A 27796-nucleotide genomic window follows, 5' to 3' on the forward strand; every position below is an offset into this window, starting at 1 on the left:
CTGGTCATGTGATTCATGAGGCTGTCCAGGTCGAGGTTAAGATTTTGCTGGATAGCTTGATCCATCAAGCCCCTGTTGGTAGATGTTGTAATTACACCATATGGACAGCAAAAAAAAAAAACTAAAAACTTTCTCTACTAGATTTTTTTTTTATCATTAAAGTTAGATTTTTAAAAATCTAACTATTTTAAGGTGTCCTCGTTACACGTTACATGTACTTACTATTATAATTGCTTATAATTATGAATAATTACATGCAAGTAACCCTAAACCAAGCCCTAATCCTAACCTTAACCATATAGTAAGTACATGTAGTTATTTAATATTACTCAGTACTTAAATATATAATTACACTGAAACAAGGACACAAAATAAAGTGTACCATCTTGTTTTGCTTCTTATAAGATAAATGTTTTGCTACTAACATATAAATCAGATTTATTGCAAGATAGCATAGATGTTTAACCAGTGCTCTGCCAAATCCTTAGTCATTTCGTAAACGTAATACAAATGCAGAAATAAGACATCCGAACTGAGTGAAGACAGTGTAAAATATATTTGACATAGAATTATATATGATTGTCAAGTGAGCATATTTTTTTCTAAAATCTTGAGAATGCATCAAGATTTGCAAATAAACAGTACATTCTATGTACAAGTTTACGTTATATTTACAACCGATTTTACAAAATTTCACAGAGTTAATGCATTGGTAAAGTACGTTTGGCCAAATAATAAATGAGGACTGTACAATTTGAGAGAGATCCTTGTTTTCTCGACTTCTGTGACAAGCATATTTCAAATCTACCACCCAAATGAATGACTCCTACATATTCTAGACCATTAGTATAAAACCTTTAGTCAGAATGATGTAGAACACACTGTGTTTAAAATACTGAAATGACATATTATCCTGTCAATCTGTTAGTTTTTCTGGGCCACACACATGTACGCAATACAAACACATATGATACATGAAGAGAACCAACCAATCAATCAGAACGAAAAAAAAAGCAATTAACGTGCTTCTTACTCTATAACAGAGCCCTGAAATACTGTGCTTTAAAGTTTAGTCCTCACAAACTAATTGATTTATACATTCTCAAAGATTTGAGATTTTTCTTATTCACGCAAACACTCACACAAACTGTCGGTCTCTCTCAATCAGAAAGAGCTGTGATAGTGAGGCAATGCTGTGCTGTAGAGCCCTGAAATGGATTTTAGATTACATTTAGATAACTGCATCACACTTGAGGACAAATACATTACATTATAATGGTGCAATATCTGAAGCAGGCATTGCAGACTTAAAAAAAAAAAAAAAAAAAAAAGTATTTCACAATACTATCTGCCTTTAGCAAGAAATGTAACTGTTTTGGACCAATTATAATACAATACTGACATCTAGTGTTAATGGCTACTTAACCCATTATAAAAACTGCCTTTTGTCTCTTTATATCAGAGTATGTTCCAATAGTTACACCACTTTTTAATCACATCCGGACAGTGGCCATACAAAACAAAACAGAACAAAAAACTACCAGAACTGTTACTCAAAGGCCAAGTTTCTATTTTGTTCAAGAAGCTTTTGTTCTGTCGGGTGACCATTGCTAATGTATTAAAAGAACAAAATCATTGTCACTACAAAATGTTGTCATGGGAACAAAGGTGCTAGTCATTAAAAGACAATGCCAGCTGGATGAGATATGATTCAATATGGCAGTAATAAATGCAGTGAGTGAAATTAGAAACATACCAGCTTCATTTGAAAGCAGATTTTGTGTCAAAAATGAAAATACACAAAATATGCTCAATTGAAAACACTAAATGAGAGAGAAAAAAATCTGCTATGTTTTCAATGTTTCAAAAAAAAGGCCGACATTTAATAAAGAGAGGTTTATACATTTAAATATATTGTTAAATCCAGCAGGAGAAAAGCATAAGACCTCATTACTAGGACTAATTCAATTTGAAAACCGTTCATAAATGTTATATTTGTCATTCCAAGCCATCCTGAATCCAACAGAGTATCCATCAGCAACCGAATCTGGTCTGAGAACAATAGAATTAAATTTCATCAAAAAAAAAAAGCCCCTACAGCTGTCATCCAATTGTTATGAGGGAGGCTACAGCAGACGTGCACATTCCATTTCAGAGCAGGCACAGACGACTGCCCCCTTATTATTGATTTTGATTAAAATAAAAAGGAAGCAAAAGCAAAAGAAAACCCCCAAATACAATCATTATGTCAATCTCAGGAAAAAGCACTGAGGACCCTTGGTAGTGCAATTTCCTTTCAGCACTAGCCATTTTAGCTCTAAAAGTCTCTTAATTTCCCTAATGTTGCCCTTGGGCTTTGGAAGGGACCTCGTATTTGAAGACAACACTGAAGATCTTGCCTCCAAGACGCTCGGCCAGCCAGGAGTTCTTTATGACGGCTAGTTTAAGGCTCTCGCAGCTGAGCATGGCGTAGTAGTTGGTGTGGATGGCCCGACCCATTCCTTCAATGATCACCAGATCTGTGCCACGCTCCCTGACGACTGTGGCCAGGGCTTTGTCCAGGCGACTGAAGAATGAATAACAAAGGGAGAGACCATGGTTTTAAGCAGAGGGAACTCGCATAGCATTGGCTCTCTGTTTCACTCCAATAAATGAAAATACAAATACAGACAGAACGCATTATACCTCAGGTCTAAACAAGGAGAACTAGAACCATTCTGCACCAAAGCGAGTCTGTCCTCTTTGAGTGCAGTGCTGAAAAACAGAAAATAGAAACATGTTCAACCTTCTGTTACTGTTAGTTCAGCATGATGTAAAAAATAAGGGTGTATTGGTTCACAACATTATTATCTTTAACCCTTAAAGCCTACTGTATCATATTTGATACACAACATTCTATGGCCTCTAAAGTATTACCATAACAAATCAAAACGTTGCTGCAAAATCTGTTGTTCACAATCTTCTACCCTATTGCATATTTTTGTTCAGTTTGGTCCTCTGAAAACAAAAAATAAAGTTTTTTCTTTTTGCTTTCACAATAGGTCAATATTCACCATTAACCAAACGCTTTTCACCTCAAGATCTCTCGCTGTTTACACTCCGACTGATGCACGTGAGTGAACACAGTGCAAATCTAGGCATCGGAAATTCAAATGCTAAAGGAATTGTGATTCCATTTGAGTTTTGGCAGGTTACATGCACAACGCAGAGACGGTAAAAAATCAGACGATAATTAATATTGCTATTTAAATATGACAGGCTCACAACTTGTAAGACATGGGAAATACATTTGCAAATGGACTTTGCTTTTCCATTTGAAATTTGGAAGTCACTATGCATTCGCAATATTGCATTATATACAGTAATGCAAGATTTGAAATTACATTTGGATTATGTCACAATTTATGCATCCACATATGGAAAACGCAAGTGAAAATACAATTTGCAATTCCTTTTGAAAATTGTCCAGAATATCCTTCCATACATGTGCACAAAGGCTGCAGTTGTCATGTGACATATATACTCATATTTACCTTCTACAAAGGTGAGAGACTACTAGGGTTGGGTATCATTTGAATTTTATCAATTTCAATTTTGATTCTGCTTATCGATTCCAAGTTTTGATTCCAATGTGGTAAAAAAAAAAAAAGTAAAATATTTAATTGCTGCTGAATACCATGAACAAAAATCAGCCGGCTACATAAAAATTGGACTCAATTAAGCGCTGTCAAAACAGAACGGCACGATTCTGGATAAACTGAGACTCTTTTTTTTTTTTTTTTAATGGAGGTTGTAGTTCTCTCACAATTCTGAAGAAAAAAACTAAATCTCGTGGAGTTTATGAATGGAATGATTCAATGACTCATTCAAGATTTAATTTTCTTTACTGGATGAATCAGTGTTTTTGAATTAATCACTTGAATGACAAAAAAACAGCCCCTTTTCACCACCTAAAAAAAAGATGTGCACACATTTTGAATTTTACAACAAGGTTCCGATTCCTGACCTTAAGTATCTGATTCTGTAATTGGAATTGATTTTCGATTCCCAACCCCTAGAGACAACACAATCTTATTTTAACCATGGTTAAAGCACCAGGGTTCCTGGTGAGCACTCACTGAATGACAGGGTCCATGGCAGCTATTCTCTCCGTTAGGATCTGCAGCTCACTGTTAGTGACGTCATTGAGGGCAGGGCTTGAGTTACTGGCAAGAACAACCTAAAAGCCAACATAATTGCATATGTCACTAAAAATTTAAGAACACACTGAAAAGACTCTTATTAAAAGATTTTTAATAATTGTGTATTTTTGTTGACTTACCTCTGTGCCTCTGATAAGAAGTTCTCTAATGAAAGGGAAAACCCCAAGAATAATGTCTATTCCACTATTATCTACGAAAAATAATGCACATTTATGAGGAGGACCCTGTAAAAGAAAACCAGTAGGTACACCTTCAATCAAGACTTCATAGATTGTTCAACATGCTTTCAGACATAATAATACATTCATAGTATGCACAATGTCCTGAAACAGATGCAAAATATATGTTTTTTGTAAGGTTTAAAAGCAGGCCAGGGTAGACATTAGATGCAGCATGTACGTTCAAAAAGTTACAAACTCCACTTTCAAATTCCAAGCCAAATTGGAGGATAGAGTGTCAGTAATGTATAATAATAAGATGAAACACTCAATTTTCAGTTAAAGGCATTTTATTATTGAATTCAGAGATGTCATTGTCTAGCTCAGTTTAGTTTAAATAGTATCTGTGAAATCAAATTGACGATAATCGCTAGAAATTAAGTGTCCCCAACTGAGCAAGCCAGAGGCGACAGCGGCAAGGAACCAAAGCTCCCTCTGTGACAGACTGGAGAAAAAAAAACCTTGGGAGAAACCAGGCTCAGTCGGGGGGCCAGTTCTCCTCTGGCCTTATGTGCACCTAAAACGATCTTGGACAAAATGTTTGTTCACATAAATTTGCTCGGACCATCGTTCTAATGTTGATGGCTAAGTAGAAGCATAATGACATATTGGTTTTACTGATTACCTTTTAGTGAACTGGATTTTTGGAACTATTAGTTTTGGCATAAATCAATGCATATATCTGATGTTTTGTTTTTAATTCATCCATAATTCCTCTATATCTACAATTAAAAGTACATTTTAAAATTTAAAAAATAAATAAAATTAATCCTATTTTCACTCTCCCTTTCTTATACATTGAAGCTGAAAAAAATCTGTCAGCAGTATCATTTCTATTTTATAATGACATAACATCATCAAGATGTTATTATTGTTATTATCAACATATATATATATATATATTTATTTTGCATACGTGTTTTTGTTTAATATTGTATTTCATAAGGTTTTTATGGCTCATATGTACAATTCATTGCAATTTAGTGATTACTGAGAGATACACAAATAAACCTTCCTGAAAATCCTGTTGTGCCATGTTTAACATTAGCTTTTTAACATGAGAAAGAGAAAAAAAAATTAAACAATTTTTAGCATTAAAAAAATGATATATGCATAATCAAGAAAACACAAGCTGGTTCAGCCCAGTACATGTTCTTCTTGAATTATTACTAACAATATAAAAGTTATTCTTACATTCACATTATAAAAATGAAAGATTTCACAGCAAAAACACTCAACTTGATAAAAAGCAGTATCAATCAGAGAGCAGAAGGCACAAAGTAAATTGTGTACAACAGGTTTATCAGCAGTTTTGATCATGTTAATAATTTATAGGCCCTAGAAATTTGCATACCAAATGTGATACAGTAGAATTATATATATATAGACATTGTAATTATTGTTTTACACAATAATACAACAAATGTTTACTGTAAGTTATGAGAGAATAAAATGATGCTAAAATGTGGTAGTGTGCTTTGCCAAACAAGCATTCTGTTTTCAATCAATTTATACCCTCAAAGGAACGACGTATTTAAAGATTAAAATAAAATAAAAAAATTTTTTAAATAAACAAACGTGTGTCCTATAAGACGCAAAAATTCATTTTCTAATGTCTCTTTATGGTCTTGGCCTTTTTAGGGTTAAAATTGAAGAGATATTATCATATCACACCTGGTCAGGACAAAGTGCATGAATGCAGCTTAATATGAAGCTCAATATAGCATTTGAGAGGCCTGTTAAAGACATTGTCGATTTAAGATCTGACCTTCATTCTCTCGAGCCACTGGTTGTAAGCATCCACAAGCCATGGCCTCTCTGGGAATAAGAAATGTATATAGATTAGATAAAAATATAGGAAGAACAAATAATATATTATTATTCTTATTATATAATTTTAATAGTTTAAAATAAGCTTTCATACCTTGTAATTGCTGTTTTGCTTGTTCAAACCCAAACTCTGGATCTGATTCAAGCACGCTAAAGAAAAATTAAAGGTAAGAATAAACCCAATGTGTGTGAAAAAAATAAATAAATAAATAAAAATCTTCTAGCATACTCGTCAGTACACTCACTCTGACACGGCTTTGGCTCCCCAGTCAAAAACATTGCCAGCCAGAAGGCCTTTGACCAAAGTGAACTGTCTCTGTTCCCAGCTCAGCTCCTCTACAGACTTCACTACCTTCAGATAGTATTTCAGGGCCATGTCATTCTCCTTCTGCTTAATCTGCAGACAAACAGAGAATCAGACTGAGTCTGATAAACTCGATCAGCCACTAACATGGTTAACCACTTGAAAATAGACACACCGATGCATAGAGAGAGAGACTGAAACAATCTAATTAAAAGAAAAAAAAGTTTACAAGATATGAGATATTTAAATATGAGACTATGGGGAACTGATGTAATCTGAAGCACCACAGGTAACGTGAAGGATGATTCAAGAGTCAATGTAAACCTTAGAGTAGGGGTCAGGAAAGTTGAACTCGTTTAAACAGTGTTCTCTTGTGTCTAAAAGACTTCTGACGGTGAGGGATCCATAAGCACTAGAGATGAGAGGAGAGGCAAGCTACATTAGAAGAGAGAAACACTCACCCAGCAACACTCAAGCACACACACACTACAAGAGTATAACTCGTAAAACATCCTAATATCTACTAAGATCTTGATGAATATTAAGCGACAGATATATCAGTCCAAGCTGAAGAATGAACCCTTAATGAGCCATGGCATGGAGACTTAAGGTTCATGATTGCTCTTACAAAGGCTGGTGTCGAAGTGTCTGGAGTTTATGACGGTATTTCTGGCGAAACTTCTCCGCCCTTTCCAAAGCCTCTGGTTGATCTTTCTGGCTAGCTATGGCTCGCTTCACCACCTGGCGAAAAACAAAATGAGTTCATGAACATTTATGATTTCTTAGTTTTTCTTAAGTTTTGTTGTGGAAAAATCTTAGAATAGAAGCTATGAAATCTAACGATAACAGAGTCCAGGACTCCCTGGTAGAAGAGATATTGTATCTCAATGGGACCTTCCTGGTTAAATAAATAAATGAAATGAAATGAGAGTGCATCTAGTGTACAGCAAACCTGACACTTCTAACCTTAACCTCTAACTACACAGCACCAAACTGCTACACATTGTAATACTTGGAACAAACATCATGGATTTGATTCACAGAAACGGTCTCACTTTATATTAGGTGGCCTTAACTACTATGTACTTACATTTAAATTAATCATTTGATACAATGCACTTATTGTGTACATACATGTTTTCACATTGTACTTATAGTTTTAAAAATACCTATATGTAGTTACATCTGTAATTAATTTCTGTAATCCCTTACACCTTAACCCACCCTTAAACCTACCCATACCACCAAACTTGTCCCTAACCTTACCCATATCCCACCTCAATAGCAGTAAAAGTGTTTTGCAATCCAATAAGTACATTGTACTTATGGCCACCTAATATAAAGTGTGACCACAGAAACATAATTATTGTAGAAATTTATGTTGTGTCCACACGTTGATTTGGATCTTAATGGCTGGCTTTGTACAAAATTCAGGAAACAATGTAGGAAACTAGCCAGCTAACACAGTAATTTAAATTTTATGACTTACTATATAATGAAGTAACTAGGACATTGGATTCTCATAATGCCATTACCATCAAATTGCCAACTCCTACGTTATAAGATAACCAAGAATGTTCTAGTTACAGTATGTACAATATATTCATAATAAACCACATCTCCACCAAGCGCGAGCAGTGCAATATGACTAAAGACAACAGAACCCATTAATGATTCTGTCTAGAGGTCTTGTCGCTTCCTAAAATCTGTACCCAACCTGAATCACTTTTTAACTAAACCCGATGTGAATAATTTTTTTTTTTTAAAGAAAAACCTGACCTGAGACAGACCCTATAAAATTAGATCCAAGTCTGACCTGATGGCATTTATTTTCAAACCCAACTGGACCTGAACTTAAACAGCATTGACGTGCACAGCCTGAAGCCCTGCAGACAGAAAAAAACAATACTGACTGATTTGTCCTGCTGACTGATTTGGCCGCTGCTCCATTATTTTCATTTATTTATTTATTATTACTTTATTTTATTGTCTGCCTGATAGATACAAGTTATTTCTTATTTCTGGATTGAAAAAATAAACATGATCGCTTAATAAAAAATGAAATTGATAGCCAAAAATAAATAATAGATTCGCTAGTGTTGTCTGCAACGCTATTTACGTTGTGTTGCCACAATAAAAGTTTGGTCCTATTGTTTTTTCTGTACAACTTTTAATGTAATTATTTATTTAAGATTTTTATTAATGCTTTGGGGTAAGTGTTGTGTTCATTTTGATGTTTTTTTTTTTTTAAATACATGAAATTAATTAATTAGTCTGCATTCTTCATTCATTTCTCACAAATAAGCCTTTAAATTAGTTTGAGCAAATGAGGACATAAATGAGGTTAAACTATTGCATGTCTGCCCAAAGGGGAAAATAAATTTAATCCAAAAAAAAAAAACAACTACGGATCCACGATAATGTCACAATTACTAACTGACAGAGCATGTGAGCAGAGCGGGGTGGTAATATTTCCTCCAGAGCGAAGAGCACCTTTTTGACTCAATTAGTCCGCTCTGGGCCACTCTCTCAACCCAGAATGCTCTTTGTGATATGCTGGTAAAATAAACAATAGGTCTCAGGTTATGGAGCTCAAATATTGTTTTAATAAAGCTAAATAACCTAAATGCACAGTAAACATCAACGTCAGGATAGTCTATCTGCCATCAATGGATCTGAATTTTATGATGCGATGAGAATACTTTTTGTACGCAAAGAAAATAAAAATAACCTTTTTCCAACAATTTGTCTCCTCTCTGTCTCTCCGCGTCACCGTAACACCATTTTAGAGATTATCCACTGGACGCAAACTGCGTACGCTCTTCTGCATCAGCCGCAACACAAGGATGCGCAATTTTTTTCAAATCAAAGCGTAAATACACGTAGAATAGCGCATCCTTGTGATGGACTATCCTGACGATGCGTTTCATACGTTTCTGTGCCTTGACAGTGGTTACTTGGCAGTCAATGGAACAGTCACAAGCCTCCCGGTTTTCATCTAAAATATCTTAAATTGTGTTCCGAAGATGAATAAAGCATTTACGGGTTTGGAACGACATGGGGGTACGTGATTAATGTCAATATTTTCATTTTGGGGTGGAGTAACCCTTTAACGTTCTGCTTGAGCAGATGAAAACTGTATGAGTATGATAACCAGAAAATGAACGTTTTCATCATCATTGAGATTGGGGTTTAATGCTTAGGAATATTTTGCTGTTTTGTTTGGGTTTAGGAAATGTAATAAAATTAATTCTATTGCCTATCCTCTCAAGATAAGGATCTTCCTATGTTTTTCTATGGCGCTGAAACCTTAAGATGTCCGAGTTCTGCTTCCCGTGCAATTGATACTCGACTGCCATTGGCTCATCTGCATTTGAGGGGAGGGGCTTACCGATAGGTCAATCGCGCAAAGTGCACTGGAATAGAGCAGATTATTATGCGGAGCATCACACCTCTTTGCTTTGCTAACTGACAAAATGACACAAAGTTCTGGAAAAGAACTGTGTGTCATTCTTTTTTGGAAAAAAATTCAGAAATTAAATTTTTCCAGTTATGACAACGTAACATACAGTATCTCACAGAAGTGAGTAAACCCCTCAAATTTTTGTAAATATTTTGCTACAATGCAAAGTAGTGAGTGTACAGCTTGTATAACAGCGTAAAATAACTCAACACACAGCCATTAATGTCTAAACGCTGGCCACAAAAGTGAAAATGTCCAAATTGGGCCCAAAGTATCAATATTTTGTGTGGACACCATTATTTTCCAGCACTGACTTAACCCTCTTGAGGAATGGAGTTCACCAGAGCTTCACAGGTTGCCACTGGAGTCCTCTTCCACTCCTCCATGATGACATCCCGGAGCTGGTGAATGTTAGAGACCTTGCACTCCTCCACCTTCCGTTTGAGGATGCCCCACAGATGCTCAATAGGGTTTAGGTCTGGAGACATGCTTGGCCAGTCCATCACCTTTACCCTCAGCTTATTTAGCAAGGCAGTGGTCGACTTGGAGGTGTGTTTGGGGTCGTTATCATGTTGGAATACGGCCCTGCGGATCATGCTCTGCTTCAGTATGTCACAGTACATGTTGGCATTCATGGTTCCCTCAATGAACTGTAGCTCCCCAGTGCCGGCAGCACTCATGCAGCACCAGACCATTACACTCCCACCACCATGCTTGACTGTAGGCAAGACACACTTGTCTTTGTACTCCTCACCTGATTGCCGCCACACACGCTTGACAACATCTGAACCAAATAAGTTTATCTTGGTCTCATCAGACCACAGGACATGGTTCCAGTAATCCATGTCCTTGGTCTGCTTGTCTTCAGCAAACTGTTTGAGGGCTTTCTTGTGCATCATCTTTAGAAGAGGCTTCCTTCTGGGACGACAGCCAAGCAGACCAATTTGATGCAGTGTGCAGCGTATGGTCTGAGCACTGACAGGCTGATGCCTTCAACCTCTGCAGCAATGATGGCAGCACTCATACATCTATTTCCCAAACGCAACCTCTGGATATGACACTCAACTTCTTTGGTCGACCATGGTGAGGCCTGTTATGAGTGGAACCTGTCCTGTTAAACCGCTGTATGGTCTTGGCCACCGTGCTGCAGCTCAGTTTCAGGGTCTTGGCAATCTTCTTATGGCCTACGCCACCTTTATGTAGAGCAACAATTCTTTTTTTCAGATCCTCAGAGAGTTCTTTGCCATGAGGTGCCATGTTGAACTTCCAGTGACCAGTAGGGCTGGGTATCGAGTTCGATACTTTTTAGGCACCGACCGAATTTTACTTTACTTTACTTTTTTACTTTTGTCATTTAGCAGACGCTTTTGTCCAAAGCGACTTACAAATAAGAAAAAGTAACTAAAACCAAAAAGTTACAACTCTATAAATACTATCTACCCACATATTTAAGAAAAGAAAGAAATTAAATAAAATTAACACATGCATATAACAACAACATTTCAATAATAAACATATCAATGAAAAAATTAAATAAAAAGCTACTACTATCCCTTGCCGGTGTCCCTGCCCGGTGGAGTCGCACGGTAGAGTCGATGGTCTTTACACTCTTTGGTCTTCACACTAAGAGGGCTTCACACGACGACTGCCGCGACCGCTGCCGCGGTATAATAACCTTTATTATACCAATCTAACAAATGATCATTTCAATTCAGCTGGACCCACTTTCCTGTTTATCAACTACAAATGGCCAAGCAAGTGCACACACTGACAAGATACACAATACAGTACGAGACCAAACGCGATTTCAGCAACTCTCATCCTAGTAAACAAAATAAGCGTTTCCTAGCAACGGCAAATGCGCTAAACACTGAGACAAGTAAATACACTTACGAGCTGATTTTAAACTTCCACTGATAGACTGCTTCTCTTAAAGACCACTTCCATTACACTGCCTTCTGCTGGCGCTTGAACCCACTTTCCTGTTTATCAACTACAAATGGCCAAGCAAGTGCACACACTGACAAGATACACGATACAGTACGAGACCAAACGCGATTTCAGCAACTCTCATCCTAGTAAACAAAATAAGCGTTTCCTAGCAACGGCAAATGCGCTAAACACTGAGACAAGTAAATACACAAGAATTGCCTCGATACCACCGAGTATCGAAAAACGTCTTGTCGTTCGGTACCAAATTTCGATACCTAAGGGGTTCATTTCATTAACGTCAGTGAGCCAATAAGCCTGCAGCACTAGATGTGTTTGACTAGAAGTGACGCGGTGCTGATTGATCAATGTTTGACATCCGCGAGAGCAATTAGAAAGCGTAAGGAGCAGTCTGCTCTCTATATCGAGCAGTTTCGCTTACTTGACACAGACTGAAGCTCGCGTGACATTTCAGCGTCTGCCGTCTCACTAAATGAGGACATAAACACATGAACAGCTCTAGAACTGCTCTGAGAGTCACTTCATGAGCATTTTACCGTTTGATTTGAGTAAAACTTGCGTCATATATACACACAGAACTGTAATCCACTTGGGCATCACTGGGATTCCACTTCGCTGGTTTGAATCCTATCTCACCGGTAGATCCTTCAGGGTGGCCTGGGGAGGGGAGGTATCCAAACCACATCAACTGGTCACTGGAGTTCCTCAGGGATCGGTTCTTGGACCCCTCCTCTTCTCCACATGCACTACATCGCTGGGTCCCATCATACATGCACATGGCTTCTCCTATCACTGCTACGCCGATGGCACACAGCTCTCTCTTTTCAACCAGATGACCCAACGGTAGCTGCACGGATCTCAGGCTGCCTGGCGGACATCTCGGCATGGATGAAAGAACATCACCTACAGCTCAACCTGGCAAAGACGGAACTTCTGGTCTTCCCTGCCACTCCGACTCTACGGCATGACTTCACGATTCAATTAGGCTCATCAATGATTACCCCATCAACTTCGGTCAGAAATCTTGATGCAATCTTTGATGACCAGCTGACCTTCAAAGAGCACATTGCAAAGACTGCTCGATCCTGCAGGTTTGCACTACACAACATCAGAAAAATCAGGCCCTTTCTGACAGAGCATGCTGCGCAACTTCTTGTCCAGGCCCTTGTTGTTTCTAGACTGGACTACTGCAATGCTCTTCTGGCTGGTCTGCCATCAAACACAATCAAACCTCTACAAATGATTCAGAATGCAGCGGCACGACTGATCTTCAACGAGCCCAAAAGAGCGCATGTTACACCTCTCTTCATCTCCTTGCACTGGCTACCAGTGGCAGCTCGCATCCAGTTCAAGACACTGATGCTTGCGTACAGAACTACCACAGGTTCAGCACCCTCCTACTTCCACTCACTATTACGAACCTACATCCCCTCCAGAAGTTTGAGATCTGCTAGTGAGCGACGCCTTGTGGTACCATCACAGAGAGGCTGAAAATCACTCTCCAGAACATTTTCGTTCACTATTCCTGGCTGGTGGAATAATCTTCCCACCCCTATCCGGAACGCCGGATCCCTGGCAACCTTCAAGCAACAACTGAAAACTCATCACTTTCGGCAGTACTTGACTTTTTTTGACTTTACTGAAGAAAAAAAAAAAAAAAAACTTTCCCTCTATCTTTCTCTCCACCTACTAGCTTGTGCTTATTTGAACAATGACTGAGACTTGGTGTTACGAGCACTTCCTCTGTCTGATTGCCTCTTCAAGATTAATCGCTTTTTGTATTCCCCAATTGTAAGTCGCTTTGGATAAAAGCGTCTGCCAAATGACTAAATGTAAATGTAAAGGTATTCCCGGAAACCCGTCAAAATAAAAGTTTGGATTAACTTGGAAGACACTGCGGCAGAAATAAATTAATATTGTTCAGCAGAGTGTACATACTGCTACTACTAGGCTACTATTAAATTATTAAAACTCTTATTTTTTTTAATTAATGATCACAAAACATTTCTTCCATGTTTTAATTTTAATAGTAAAATTTTGTTTGCCAAAATAAATAAATAAAGTTTTATTTTCAATAATTTAAAAGAAAAATTAATGTTTTATGCCTTCATTTGAAAACCAGATACAGAACACAGAATTTCTGAGGAAAAAGAAAACATTTCATAAGGCTGTTTTATGAATAAATTTGAATAAACTAAGTAGTTTTTATGCATTCAAATAATTAGACATACTACAACATAGAATTTAATAACAATAAAACATTTTGTGAAAGAAAATAAAACATCCACTTATGAAAGTGGATAAAGATTTTTAATTTCTTTAAGTCTTTAACAACCTAGAATAAATGAATAGAAATGATGATTCTGTGCCCAATTTGGACATTTTCACTTAGGGATGTACTCACTTTTGTGGCCAGCGGTTTAGACATTAATGGCTGTGTGTTGATTGTTGTGTGTTGTTTTGAGGGGACAGCAAATTTACACTGTTATACAAGCTGTACACTCACTACTTTACATTGTAGCAAAGTGTCATTTCTTTGTCACATGAAAAGATATAATAAAATATTTACAAAAATGTGAGGGGTGTACTCACTTCTGTGAGATACTGTATGTTGCCATGACGAAAGACTGGTCATCATATTACACTGAAGTTATGCAACAGTTACATATCATATAGGTTAGGTGTGTAGGTACTGAGCTAATCACCTCAAAGCTGCAGTCCGTACGTTTTGCTTCTTTGTTGCAATCTGTTTGAAAACCTTCAATTGCAGTTTTTTACTGAATTATCTTCATTGCATGGGTTGTGCTCCGGCACAGCTCCAGCACGGATTAATCTAATGTTTTGAGGAGTATGTGTGGCTGTCAGTCACCGCACTGGTGTGGATACTGTACTTAGCAATCAAGCCTACGTCTTGGAATATATGACCCAAATAAGAATTTTCACCGGATATTGTCATCTAAACAAGAAAGTAGCAAGTCTACCACGTTTGTTCTGACCAACTGAGGAAAAAAGCATTACAACAAATTGCGCTACCAATTGTAATTAAATTTAACGATTGGTTAGCTTAGTGCTTCCCAAACCTGTCCTGGAGGTCCCCTAGCCCTGCACATTTTGTATGTCTCCCTTATCTAACACACCTGATTCCACCCATCAGCTCGTTAGTAGAGACTGCAAGACATGAATTAGGTGTGTCTGATAAGGGAGACATACAAAAAGTGCAGGGCTAGGGGTCCTCCAGGACAGGTTTGGGAAGCATTGGGTTAGCTCATATCACATCAAACCGTGCAAATGATTATTATCGTTATACTTTGCTCTCAAATTGCTAATGTTAACAACAACAGCATTGCGTGACTAACATTGTGTATATAGTGTGTATTACCATGTAGATTTCAATTTCTGTACAGTCTAATCTCTAATTGTCATACCATTCGAATTTCATATTAAGAAATTCTTTTAACGCCAAAATGCAATTTATTCTTCCTTCAAAATGGTTCTCTTTAAAATACAAATCTTGTGTAATCCCAGGCTATCTGTAACCAGATGCACATTTAAAACTGGAATATAATTTAATTTCAGTCACGTGTGTTTGATAAACACATAATCCTTTCTGGGTTACAGTCCGCCATCAAAATGATCAATTTAATTATTCCAGCTGCTGTGAGAAAGGGCTATAAAGGATCCGCCACCTGCAGCATCCTCACATGCGATAGCCTATTAGCTGGGACAACTTTATGTTTACAGACGTGACGTAATGATGTGGCAGCATGCTCGAATTTCCCGCGAATTCCAACGAGTACCACTCAAATTAGAAAACATTATTATAAGCTTACCAGTGTGAGTCGGGCTAAAGTAAGGACATAGTTTTGAACACTGGCTGGTTATATACTTGCTGAAATATTGATTTTGGATAATTTTTTACCAAAAAAAGTGACGGACTAAAGCTTTAATCACTCTTACAGAGTTTGCCAGGTTAGTGACATCAAAACATCTACATATCAACATATACCCAACCAGAAATTTATTTCTGTGACACTTCTGTGAAATTTATTTCTTCATTTGAACTAACAGAAATTCAAGTCCCAGTGGGTGGTTGTTGGTAAGAATAAATCCACGGTCACACTTTGAGCATGCAAAATTTCCTTGAATGCTGCAACAGTTGTGATATGATGTCATGCTCTGCAGCGTCTTTTTAAAAACTTTAATTCAACATAACATGTAATAATACACCTAAAATATAAAAACATACCATCTACTCCACTTTCCTGCAGCGCTGCAGCTTTAAATTTAACGTGATGCAAATTTGCAGGTCACCAAGCATGAACTTTGGAACGCAGTGAAATACTAAACTTTCACATGGGTTTTTGCGTTTCCGGTCTGATGCATTTGCATGCTTATGAATGGAAGTCGATGGAATGAAAAGCACAGTGTGAATGCCCCCACCTTTATGCGGAGTTGTGAGATTACATATTTATTTTCTAAAAAGTTAGCATAGCAAATTAATAATCAAAGTCGCAAAATGAAAGACAAAAATACAGAGCCTGGAGGACTTACCCCATCCAATGCGTCCTCAAAGCAGTAGAGCCAGTACTCCCGAGCCAATGCATCCTCAGTCAGGTCCATCGTGTCTGGAATATAAGAGGTCGGGTCCTGCAGCAGGGGGAGGTTGACTAGCTGCCTCTCCAGACGGTCCATCTCCAACATGTCAAACTGGAGACAATGAATAAAGAGGAGTAAGTACACAATGCATTGAATGGCAATTTGTGCATTCATCTGCACAGGAGAAGCTATAATTCCAAAGCAGACATTTGATGATACCAAGAAGAGGTTCAAAAAATAAAACAGGCATACACACCTAACTTAAGGGTTCACTCATGATATAAATATTCATTCTTTCCTATAGAATGCTGAAGTGATCAATTTTTGTAGGCCAACCCAGAAGTTATCATTACCTTGGATCTCTTGACAAAAGCCCAACACATTTACATTTATTCATTTAGCAGACACTTTTATCCAAAGTAATTGCGAAATGAGACAAACAACAAGCGATTCATCATAAGTACTAAACGAGAAGTGCTAGTAATACATTTCTGACATTGTTCAGAAAAGTATCAGCTAGAACAGGGAGGAATTAAGGAAAAGTGTAAGGAGAGGATTTTTTATTTTTTTTGCAGGATGCAGTTAGGTGCTCACAGAAGAGTTTTCAGGTGTCTCTTAAATATTATCAGGTATTCTGTGTGCCAGATGGGGATTGGAAGATCATTCCACCAGCAAGGAATATGAACAAAAACGTTTTGGAAAGTGATTTTGTTCCTCGCTGTGATGGTATCATGAGGCGTTGCTCACTTACGGATCTCAAGCTTCTGAAGGGGATGTAGCCTCATTAGAGTGAACGGAGGTAGGAGGGTGTAGAGCCCTTGGCTGTTCTGTATGCAAGCATCATCCGGTAGCCAGTGCAGAGAGATCGAGAGGTGTAACGTGGGCTCTCTTGGGCTCACTTAAGACCAGTCATGCTGCTGCTTTCTGAATCATCTATAGTGGTTTGATTGCACATGTTGGAAGCCCAGCCAGAAAGTTGAGCAGCATGCTCCGTCGAGAAAGGGCTGAGCTTCCTGACGTTGTGCAATGCAAACCTGCATGATTGTGCGGTCCCTGCAATGTGGTCTTTAAAAGGTCAGATTGTTATCAAAGATTACCCCTGAACTTGATGGGATTATAGTTGATAAACCTAACCTAACTGTATGGTGAAATTAAGCTTTACAGTCAAAGTGGCAGGGATAATGAGAAGCTCTGTATTTTCCAGGTTGAGCTGGATGTGATGTTCTTTCATCCAAGACGTCCACCAGGCAGCCTGAGATCCGTACAGCTACCGCTGGATCATCTGGTTGAAATGAAAAATAGAGCATAGCAATGGCACCAGAAACCATGTGCCTGTATGATGGTTCACAGTGCTGTAGTGTATAGGCAGAACAGGAGGGGGTCCAAGAACTGACCCCTGAGGAACCCCCGTGAGCAGCTGATGTGCTTTGGATCTCCAAGCAACCCTGAAAGACCTACCTGAGAGATAGGATTCAAAACTGTGAAGTGGAGTTGCTATGATGCCCAATGATGAGAGGGTGGGATGAAGGATCTGATGATTGACGGTGTGAAATGCGGCAGATAGATGAGAATGAGAACTGATGATTTGAATTCAGCTTTCGTAATCTGCAAAGTTTCAGTGTCCGACAGCAAGGAAGTCTCAGTTGAATGGACACTTTTAAAACCTGACTAGTTCTCATTCAGCTGATTATTTTTTGAAAGGCAAAGATGATACTTGGTTGAAAATAAATCGTTGAAGAGTTTTCTCTATAAATGGGAGGAGCAAGGTCTGTAACTGTCTATAAGTAAAGTGTTTAGTGTAGTTTTGTTTAGGCAGTGGGGTTACCCAAATCTGCTTGAACATGGTGGAGAAAGAGCCTGTGTGGAGAGATGTGTTGATGTGTGCGAGTGTTGGTAAAAGTGTAGGAGAAATGGCTTTACAGTGCAGTGTGAAGGGACAGGGGCTAGAGGGTAGGTGGTAGGATGATTGCAGAGAAGAATTTTAGATACTTTTGACTCTGTGAGGAAAGAAAAAGGAGAAGAGACTGTTGGCTGTAAATGTAGCTGGTCTGAGTTCTTGTGTGTGTGGAGCTGAAAACAAACTACTGGTGGTTATTGTTTTTATACGTGAAGAAATTAGCTAAACCATCAAGTGTTAAAGTGGTGGTGGGAGGGGGCAGAGGACAGAGTTGAATGTTTAGGAGTTTGTGTGCATTTGAAGCACTGTTAATCTTGTGGAAATAAGAAGTTTTGGCAGCGTGGACCATAACAGAAAAATATGAAAACAGAGACTGATACATACTCAGGTCAGCTGGATCTTTTGATTTGCATCATTTTCTCTCTGCAGCCCTGAGTTTGGACCAGTGTTAACGGAGAACATCGGATACCAGGGATTAGAAGGGGTAGTACACGCTGCCCTGGAGGATAGAGGACATATATTGTCTAGACAGGAAGTCAAAGTGATGATAAAGAGTCTAGCACTTTTCACATCTAGTGGTGAGAATTGGGTGGGAGACAGAAGAGAGGATGAGCGTAGGTTTTGTCGGAATGCAACTGGCAGGGGGTTGGTGGTGCATAAGAAGTTGAAATTAAAAGTAATAAAAACACAAGAAATGTGTTTTACCAAAAAGTTTTCTGTGATACAGCTGGATATGTAAATGAGGCTGAGCTGGTTGCCTGATTTTTCAATTCCTGTGGTGGTGAGCCATTTAAAATTGAAAAAGGATAGAAGAGAGTTGAATTTTGCAGCCTAAGGCTTCTCCAGTTGGATGCAGAAGTCACTAAAGACAACGAGTGGGCTGCCGTCCTCAGGGAATAAGGACAACAGCACAATTGACCAGGAAGGCAATAAATTACTACAATATGGAGTTTTACAGAACGTGTTACAGTAACGGCATGAAATTCAAAATAATTATTGCATAAAGAAGGGTAAGTTGAGTATTTCCAGCTATTAAAAATGAGAAAACTGGTGTCTCTGCCCCTCCCAACCTGACAGGGGGTGTGAGAGAAAGAGTTGTTAGAGAGAGCAAGCCCAAGATTGTGACTGAAGACAATGCAATTGAGTTAGAATAGTCTGCAAAACCACGATTATAAACACAATGAGGCACTGAAAATTGACTAATAAGTGGATGAGTTTTGCTCATAATTCATAGTAGGTATTACTGATGTATATTATGCCATAGAATCATTTTTTTTTTTTTTTTTTTAATCCTGAGCTTGTGTTAACCACTGATCTTATTTCAGGCATTTAACCAAAAATCCATTCAAAAAACTCATTGACTTCGGGACCATGGAACCAGAAGTCCTAAAATGGTTTCTGGGGTTTTGACCTACACTCTGCAGGGCACCGGCCCTCCAGGAACGAGTTTGGACAGCCCTGCTATAGACCATTTCAAGGACGTAAACAATAACAAAGGTGAAGGAACGCTACTGCGCATGTCTGGTCCAGAAGCATTTCCAGTAGCGCCATTTTTAAATGTCAGATCTATCAAAACCTACAGCACGTACATTTTAAGTCTTTATTACCCTTTAAATATGACTGAGGTGCAAACTTACAAAGAACATTAAAAGTAGTCTTCTGGACAGCTCAAAGCGGTTCTGATTGATGCTGCGTGTGTGTACACGAGAGATGGCGGTAAACGCGTATCGCAGTCTGGATGCTTACAATTAACTCCTGAGCGGAAAAGTTGGGATCATTTGTTTGTACAATGGATGACATCAGTCTTATGTTCAGTTAAACTGAAGCAAGACAAACAGTGTTACTTACAATCTTATCATGGTTTGTGCTAAGATGTTTTTGGTGGACATTTCACTTGCATTGCTGGGTCACAGTCTGTATGCCTACGCAAATATTCATATTTATTTGTACAGCGCTTTATACAAAACATATCGTTTCACTGCAGCTTTACAGAACATGCATATTACAATGCTAAATGAACACTAGTAAGCTAATCACTTCATGCCCTTATTGCTGATTTCATTTGTTTTAAAATGTGTGCTTAGTTTGGTCAAGTTTTTTGCTGTGGAACAGTGCTAGAAAGCATTTGAATGCTCTGAGCCATCATGTGGTCACAAATAAACAAGATAAATGCAATTCAATGCTGGCTACCGTGTTTTGCATAAACCTTTATTATTATTTTTTTTGTTTTTTAAGTATAGCGAACATGCAGATTAATAAATGCACACACACTACATACAGTATATATGTGGGTATGTATGTTTTTTATGCACATTTACTGTAAACACACATACAGGTAAAAAGTGTGGGCACTATTACTATTTTTTATGTTTTTGAAATAAGTCTCCAATGCTCATCAAACCTGCATTTAATTGATCAAAAATATAGACAAAAACAGTCATATTTTGAATTATTACATTTTAAAATAATGGTTTTCTATTTTAATATGCTTTAAAATATCATTTATTTCTGTGATCAAAGCTGAATTTTCACATGATCCTTCAGAAATCTTTCTAATATGCTGATTTATTATCAGTGTTGGAAAAAGTTGTACTGCTTAATATTTCTTTATAAACTGAGAATATTTTTGTATTCTTTGAATAAAGGAACAGCATTTACTTATAATAGAAATGTTTTATAACAACATGCACTACTGTTCAAACGTTTGGGGTCAGTATTTGTTTTTTTTTAAGAATATGAATACATTTATTCAGCAAGGATGTTAAATTGTTTTTTTTTTTTCAAAGTGATAGTAAAGACATACTGTTAGGATATATTTCTATATTTTTAAAATCCCTGCCAGGACTCAATTGATCAATCCTGTATAAAGTATCACAGGTTCCAGAAAAAATATTAAGCAGCACAATTGTTTCCAACACTGACAATAACCAAATATCAAATCAGCACCTTAGAACGATCTCTGAAGGATCATGTGACACTTGAGACTGGAGTAATGGCTGATCAAAATCCAGCTTTGCATCACAGAAATAAATATAAAGAACATTAAAACAGAAAACCATTATTTTAAATGGTAACATTTCACAATATTACTGATTTTGTCTGTATTTTTGATCAAATAAATGGAGGCTTGATGAGCATAAGAGACAAAACCATAAAAAGTAATGTGTCCAGGCATTTGACCAGTACTACACATAAACAAAAGACAGAAACTGTTTCCAGCAAATTTATTAACGTGATCAATGTCAAAAGAAGCAGGCTGACCATGAGCAGCTTTGAGTACTACATTGCATTTCATCCTCAAGTTCTCAAACACATCTGGGTGTTCATATGATCACATGTGGTTTGGCACTGTCCTGTCTCCCTGTAGCCTTGCAATAGGTGTCTTACATTACAGATGATGGCTTTCCTAAAGACAAAAGTAGAAAAACAATTATTTTATTTAATGCACAATATTTACAAATAATACTATTATTGTTTAATACATCAGTACATTTGGAATTAACATTAGACAAGCTTAAGTGATGAAAAATATTTACCATTAGCTTTTGTAAACTATTGCACTTAACTGTTACACTATACAACATCTTGAATGTTGAATTTACAGAATAAATTTCTATATTGTGTTACTCACTACATTTAACTGTAGACAAGATAGCTAGACAACTAATGTGAAATCATTTAATTATAGCCCACATATCGAATCAAATGGAAAAAACAAGAACTTTTCCTTACCTGAATAGAAATGTGCTGTATATCCTAGAGTTGCTAGTGGCTATTCTGCTTCTCGCTTCACTGCTGCAATCCAGGCGCGTTTCTTGTACATCTAAACCCTTTCATTTTCAATTATTTCTAAATTAATGATAGTTCCAGGCCAGAGGGAACACCCAACCACCGAGCAACAAGGATCTAATTTCAATTTTGACATTTTAAACAGCAGGATTAAATAAATGAATCGCAATCCCACGGTGCATCACGCGCCTGCCGCCATTGTTTTGAATGCGCTCGAACGCTAACCGGAAACATCCGAGGAACAAACACTTCCTTATACCGCCGAATATCTGTTGAAATTGTCTATAGCCCAAAAGGGCCATTCACACTGATGCAATAGTATCCAACTGCAGAACTACAGGGCTGCTAAATGGAGCCTTCAGACACATCTTTAAGAGCTTAACTTCTTTTAACTTTACACACAGTCTTTATGTCTACAGCCCTGAACGTCAGTGGAGATCAGGGCACCTAGATGAGCCCCAGAGACAGATCCCCAGTGAAGACCTTGTCACCTAGACGGCCATCGGGACAAGACCTTGGGAACCAGATGAGTCCTTTACACAATCTAACTTTGCTGATTTCCTGGTTTCTCCCATGGTTTTTTTCTCCATTCTGTCACTGATGGGAGTTCTGCTTCCTTACCGCTGTTGCCTCTGGCTAGCTTCCAGCGATATTGTTGACTTGATTGCACAGATACTTTTTAAACTGAACTGAGCTGGACGATGAAATCATTGAATTCAATAATGAAATGCCTTTAAATGAAAATTGAGTGTTTAATCTTGTCGTTTTATATTATTGACACTATTTTCCTATTTTGATATTGGAAAGTTGCTTTGACGCAATCTGTATAGTTAAAAGCGCTATATAAATAAAGGTGACTTAACTTGACTTATGTGGTGCTAGTGTGAGACACTGAAAAAACAATGACAAGTGGTGCAACAGTTAAAGATGTCTGTTTAGCGCATGTTTGCATTAGAAAACAAGTAAAAAGTAGCACAATTGGAACACAACAACGTGTTCTGTGTAAAGGGGCCCTTACAGTGCAATCAAAATGCTACCTTTATGACAAATTTCCCACAGCAGCAACTGTCAAACATTCCAGGCAGTGATTTCTCATCTACAACTAGATAATTTGCACCGTTTACACTCATGAGAAATAAGTGTATCACACTGAATAATATCTATGGCAACATCGCATTCATAATGATAATAAAAACCTTCTGAAAATGCTACCAGAGATTACTTTTTTTTTTTTTTTTTTTTTTTTTGAAAGGAAAGAGCATGCAGAGAAAACCACAAGAAAACCTGGTTGGAAATGTACTTACTGGAAACTGAAGGGAAAATATTAGGGTATAGATAGAGAAGATGGATGGATGAATGGACGGATGGAGAAGTGGAAAAGAAAAAAGAAGAGATGAAATAAGAACATTACAGAGAACATAAAATAGGTCATGAAAGATAAGTAGCATGCATCTCAATTGGCCAAATCCATAAATATAATGCATTTAAATTCAACTCCAACTACAATCGACTTTGTCTTTCAAAAAATATATGCAAAAAAAAAAAAAAAAAACACCGCAACAGCAAATTTACTCGAAGCCTCATCTTTTGTGCAAATTACCGTTCCACTACGAGCCCGCTGCACAGGATTCAGCTCCGGAGATACACTCATGAGACCAGAGCTGCCAGCATAGTTCTCTCCCCAGCTGTACTGGTTAGGATCTAACACAAAGAAACAAGTAGGTTAAACAAACTACACTCACTGCAGCAAATACTAAAGTTTGATTGTGCACACAACAATAGCTTACTGTCTTCTTCTGCCCCCTTCAAAAAGGCCCCAATAGCACCAAGATATCCTTCATGTCTTAGAAATAAAGCCTGGACCTCCCCCTACAAATAAACACAATTCTTTATCCAAAATGCTCACATAACACAGCAATATGTAATAAGATTTATATCCTGAAAATGTAAGCAGTATTGTCATTGTATTACACATGAAGAAAGAGAATTGGGTGATAGGAAATTGAGTACCTGAGGCAATGATAAACACAAAATATTTGACAGAATTTGACAATATTAATAATTGTATCAAACACTTGTGTAATTATTGATACAGTATTATACAAATTATAATTAAGAAAAAAAGGCTGGAGACCTTAGTGAAGAAATTGATGCTATAGGTGATGGTGTGCATGGTAACGGGATGTCCTCGTATGAAAAATCCTCCAAAATAGACCCTGGTAAGGTTGTGAAGTTTGGCATAGAGGCAGGCAAGCTGTCCAATGTCATTGCTTATCATGTGCAGTAGGCTCTTTGCCATGTCTTCTTTGGAAAACTCTGAGCAATATACAACAAAATGCCCAAGTAATTGAGATCTGCCATGTAAACTTTTTATTGAATTCATGGTGCAAAACACTGCAGATGTTACTTTAGATCTTAAAAAGTAACACTTCAACTCTGTTACACTTTCCTCATGTATGCCTTTGTGAAACCAAAGACCTTTGGCTTCATTTCACATTAATAACACTAGGTGAAGGGTCAAATGACTCTTCCTGGCTGAGGAAGACCGGCCATACAATAAACTGCCTCATATTACAATCAAACCACTTTTGTATTTATTCTTCTGCTTTACCTTTGTCTGTGGTGGCTGATTTCCCAAAGCTACTTGCAATGAGGTCGCCAGTTAATCCCAGGGACCCGTAAGCACCTCCATAGATGTCTTTAACAAGCATATCCACATTTGTGTGTTGTCCTTTGGATGCTAATTGCAAAAGCTCATCAAACCTCTAAGACAGAGAATGGGAAGGGATAATAATAAAAAATTAAGTGAAATAAAGAAAAAAAAACTAAAATGTAGAAATTCCTAGTAACACGTCACAAAATGAACCACCTTGGTTTTTGTAAGTAAAGCTCCAAGGCCCCAAAAAGTGCCACCACCTATAGAACTGCCACCAATACGCTCAAATTTGTCCTCTGCTTCAACCTTCAAAAACAGGACATGGGTGCTCCCTTTAGAAAGTCTGCAAACTCAGGATTTGTTTTGTTTTGTGTGTATAATGCAACAGAGGCATCTAGATCCAGTGCAGTACAGATATACCTTTACTATTGAGACTCCAGAGCCAATATTTATAAGCAGGTAAGGGAAGATGTCCGGATGTGTATTCTGGAACCGGAATTCAGAATCAGCATGTTTGGCATACACAAAAGCTTCATGGGGGATATTCTTCAGAACAAAGTTGCATCCCTTAATCAGACAAGTCATTTCATCCTCTTTGTCCACTCTAAGAAAAAAAAATGCAGTTGAATTACCATTACAATAAATCCTTGAACTCCAAGCATGTCTGTATCATCAAATTTCACTTACTTTAGCTTTAACTTCTTCTCTATCAGGTCCTTGAATTTGTGTGCCCCTCCACCAGTTGCTTTGATGACTTTGGTTTCTGTGTTGACCAGGTGGTCTTTAATGAAATCTAGGCAGGTTTCAATGTAAGCATTCTCAAACTTGATAAAGTGAAGACGGGCAGTGATCTCTTCCTGTACAGATATCTCATAAAGAGGGTCACCATCTTTTTCCTAGAAAGAAGTCAAATAAAAAAATATACAATTAAATAATTATAAACCTTTTGTTTTAACTAATGTTAACTAAAAGTAACATCCATGAAACCTTTTTATTCTATAAATTGTTCTTTACACAAAGGATTTTTTATTAACTCTTCAGGGTTCTTTGGGAAATCCAAAATAGTTCCTCAATGGCATTGCTTTTAAATTTTAAAATCCATTAAGTCATGATCATGAGAACGCTATGCAGTCAAAAAGGGTCTCCAATACATCCTGCAATACCTTGAAAGACATATGCCATATGGATCATATGCCATTAACGTTGTCTATAACAGTTAATGACCACTATGCTCTTTTACTTTTCATTGTGAGAAATTCTGTTGAGAAATACACAATAAAAATGTACATAATGTGCATACTTACATGACGTATGTTCTATATTTGGCACAAGTATTCAAGTGGGTGTTAAGACCACAAGTGTGTGTAGGACTTTTAAATAAACAATGGAACGCATTGTTGAAATGCAAGCAAAGTTTTGAGTTTACACATTGTGTACATGTAATACTTTGCACTTTAAAATAAAAATCTAAATTTCTGTTCATTAGTGAATGACCCAATTTAATTGCGGTGCTTCTAATCAAGTGATAAAAAGCAGTTCCAAATGTTTTACATAATACACATACACATCTTTGTAACAATAAAATGTGCAACACTTTACATTTTACACAAATGATGTGTGATATCTAATTAACTTGGAGCTTGTGAGTTCCTGAACATGATGAACAATGATGGGATACCACACCGAAGCTGTATTAGAAATAGTGTGGATTAACGGCACTGAGAATTGCCTTTTTTCTTTTTTTTTTTTGGTCATGTGCATGCGTTCTCGAGACCAAGACTGCAAGTGTAGGTATTGGGACAGGCCCAGAAACTTTTGGAGTGGACCTTGTGCTTTGTAACTTTGCAGATCGTTTTCATGCAAAAACAAAAACAAAAAAACAGCTACATTATGCACTAAAGGAAGTTGAAAGTGTAAACAAGAATAATAGGAGCCCTTTAAATCTAGTAAGATGTAATATTTGTTTTGTTTTACTTTTTGTATAGTACATTTGTTTTATTGTGTAACGATGTCTTATAGTGTGGTTTTCTGTATTGTATTATTTATTATATCTGTGAGAAAGTGCCTGAACTTATTCATTGAAACCTAATTTACCTACGGGTATGAAATAAAGAAACTCTGAACTCTGTACATGACTTTCTCATCAGATTTTCTGACACTGACTCCCTTGTCTCCAAAAAAAGGCCCCTAATGTTATGTGTAATCATGGGTTAAATGAAAAAAGTCTTACCTGCAAGCTTACCTTCGCTGAATGATCAAACGACCTGACTTTGGCAACTTTATGCTGGACAGTGGAGTAATATGCCAGTTTTGTCAAAGAACCACCTGTCAGATAAAATTAGGTAAATTATTTCTTTATTCTATGTTCATATACATTTAACATGGTCTTACACGATTACTATTATGTTATTAACATATTACATCAGGTTGTTTAGGTTTATTAAAACATATGACATGTTTGCACGTGCAGCCCAGTAGTACAAAAAAAACTGTCCTTGTTCCGCTCAGCTATATGTCTCTAATGAAGATTATTCAGTGGATATTTACAGCCTCAAAGTCTTCATAAATAATGTTAGTGTTGTTATTCCGCACGTGTAATTAGATTAGCAGCACACGCTAACAGGTTTGACCGCAGCCCTGCCCAACAAACTCTGACACGTCCAAACTCCACAAGTGACTGTACTACATTTGAGAAAAAAAAAAACAAGGGTACGAGTTTGCATGTGATAATACCTATATCTATAGCGAACCTCTTGGCATTCTCTAAATTGCGGAAAATTTCATCTGGGGGGAGTGTAATGCTCTTATCCATGCTGTGGGATCCTCTGTCCGCCCCGCCAGACAGCGCCATCTTACTGCGATTGTTTTGCAAACTGCTACGCAACGTTAAT

General features: G+C 37.4%; 1 protein-coding gene across 4 annotated transcripts; it reads right to left on the bottom strand.

Moving 5' to 3' along the window:
- Positions 1-420: 420 nt before the first annotated feature.
- pank4 (pantothenate kinase 4 (inactive)) lies at positions 421-27796 on the bottom strand. Of its 4 annotated transcripts, none has more exons than XM_079396679.1 (19): positions 27656-27796; positions 27136-27230; positions 25593-25801; positions 25326-25509; positions 25119-25211; positions 24861-25014; positions 24384-24565; positions 24037-24118; positions 23850-23950; positions 16519-16674; positions 7183-7295; positions 6879-6966; positions 6496-6647; positions 6345-6400; positions 6189-6238; positions 4322-4426; positions 4119-4219; positions 2686-2754; positions 421-2566 (listed from the first exon to the last, which is right to left on the bottom strand). In XM_079396679.1, the coding sequence occupies exons 1-19, from the start codon at positions 27663-27665 to the stop codon at positions 2338-2340; spliced, it is 2229 nt and encodes a 742-aa protein (XP_079252805.1). In that variant the 5' UTR covers positions 27666-27796; the 3' UTR covers positions 421-2337. The 4 variants fall into 4 exon arrangements, with proteins under 4 accessions (XP_079252805.1, XP_079252804.1, XP_079252803.1 ...); XM_079396678.1 differs by having other exon boundaries at positions 423-2566; positions 27148-27230; positions 27639-27781; XM_079396677.1 differs by having other exon boundaries at positions 533-2566; positions 27639-27793.

This window comes from Barbus barbus, assembly GCF_936440315.1.
Source record: "Barbus barbus genome assembly, chromosome: 37".
NCBI lineage: Eukaryota > Metazoa > Chordata > Actinopteri > Cypriniformes > Cyprinidae > Barbus > Barbus barbus.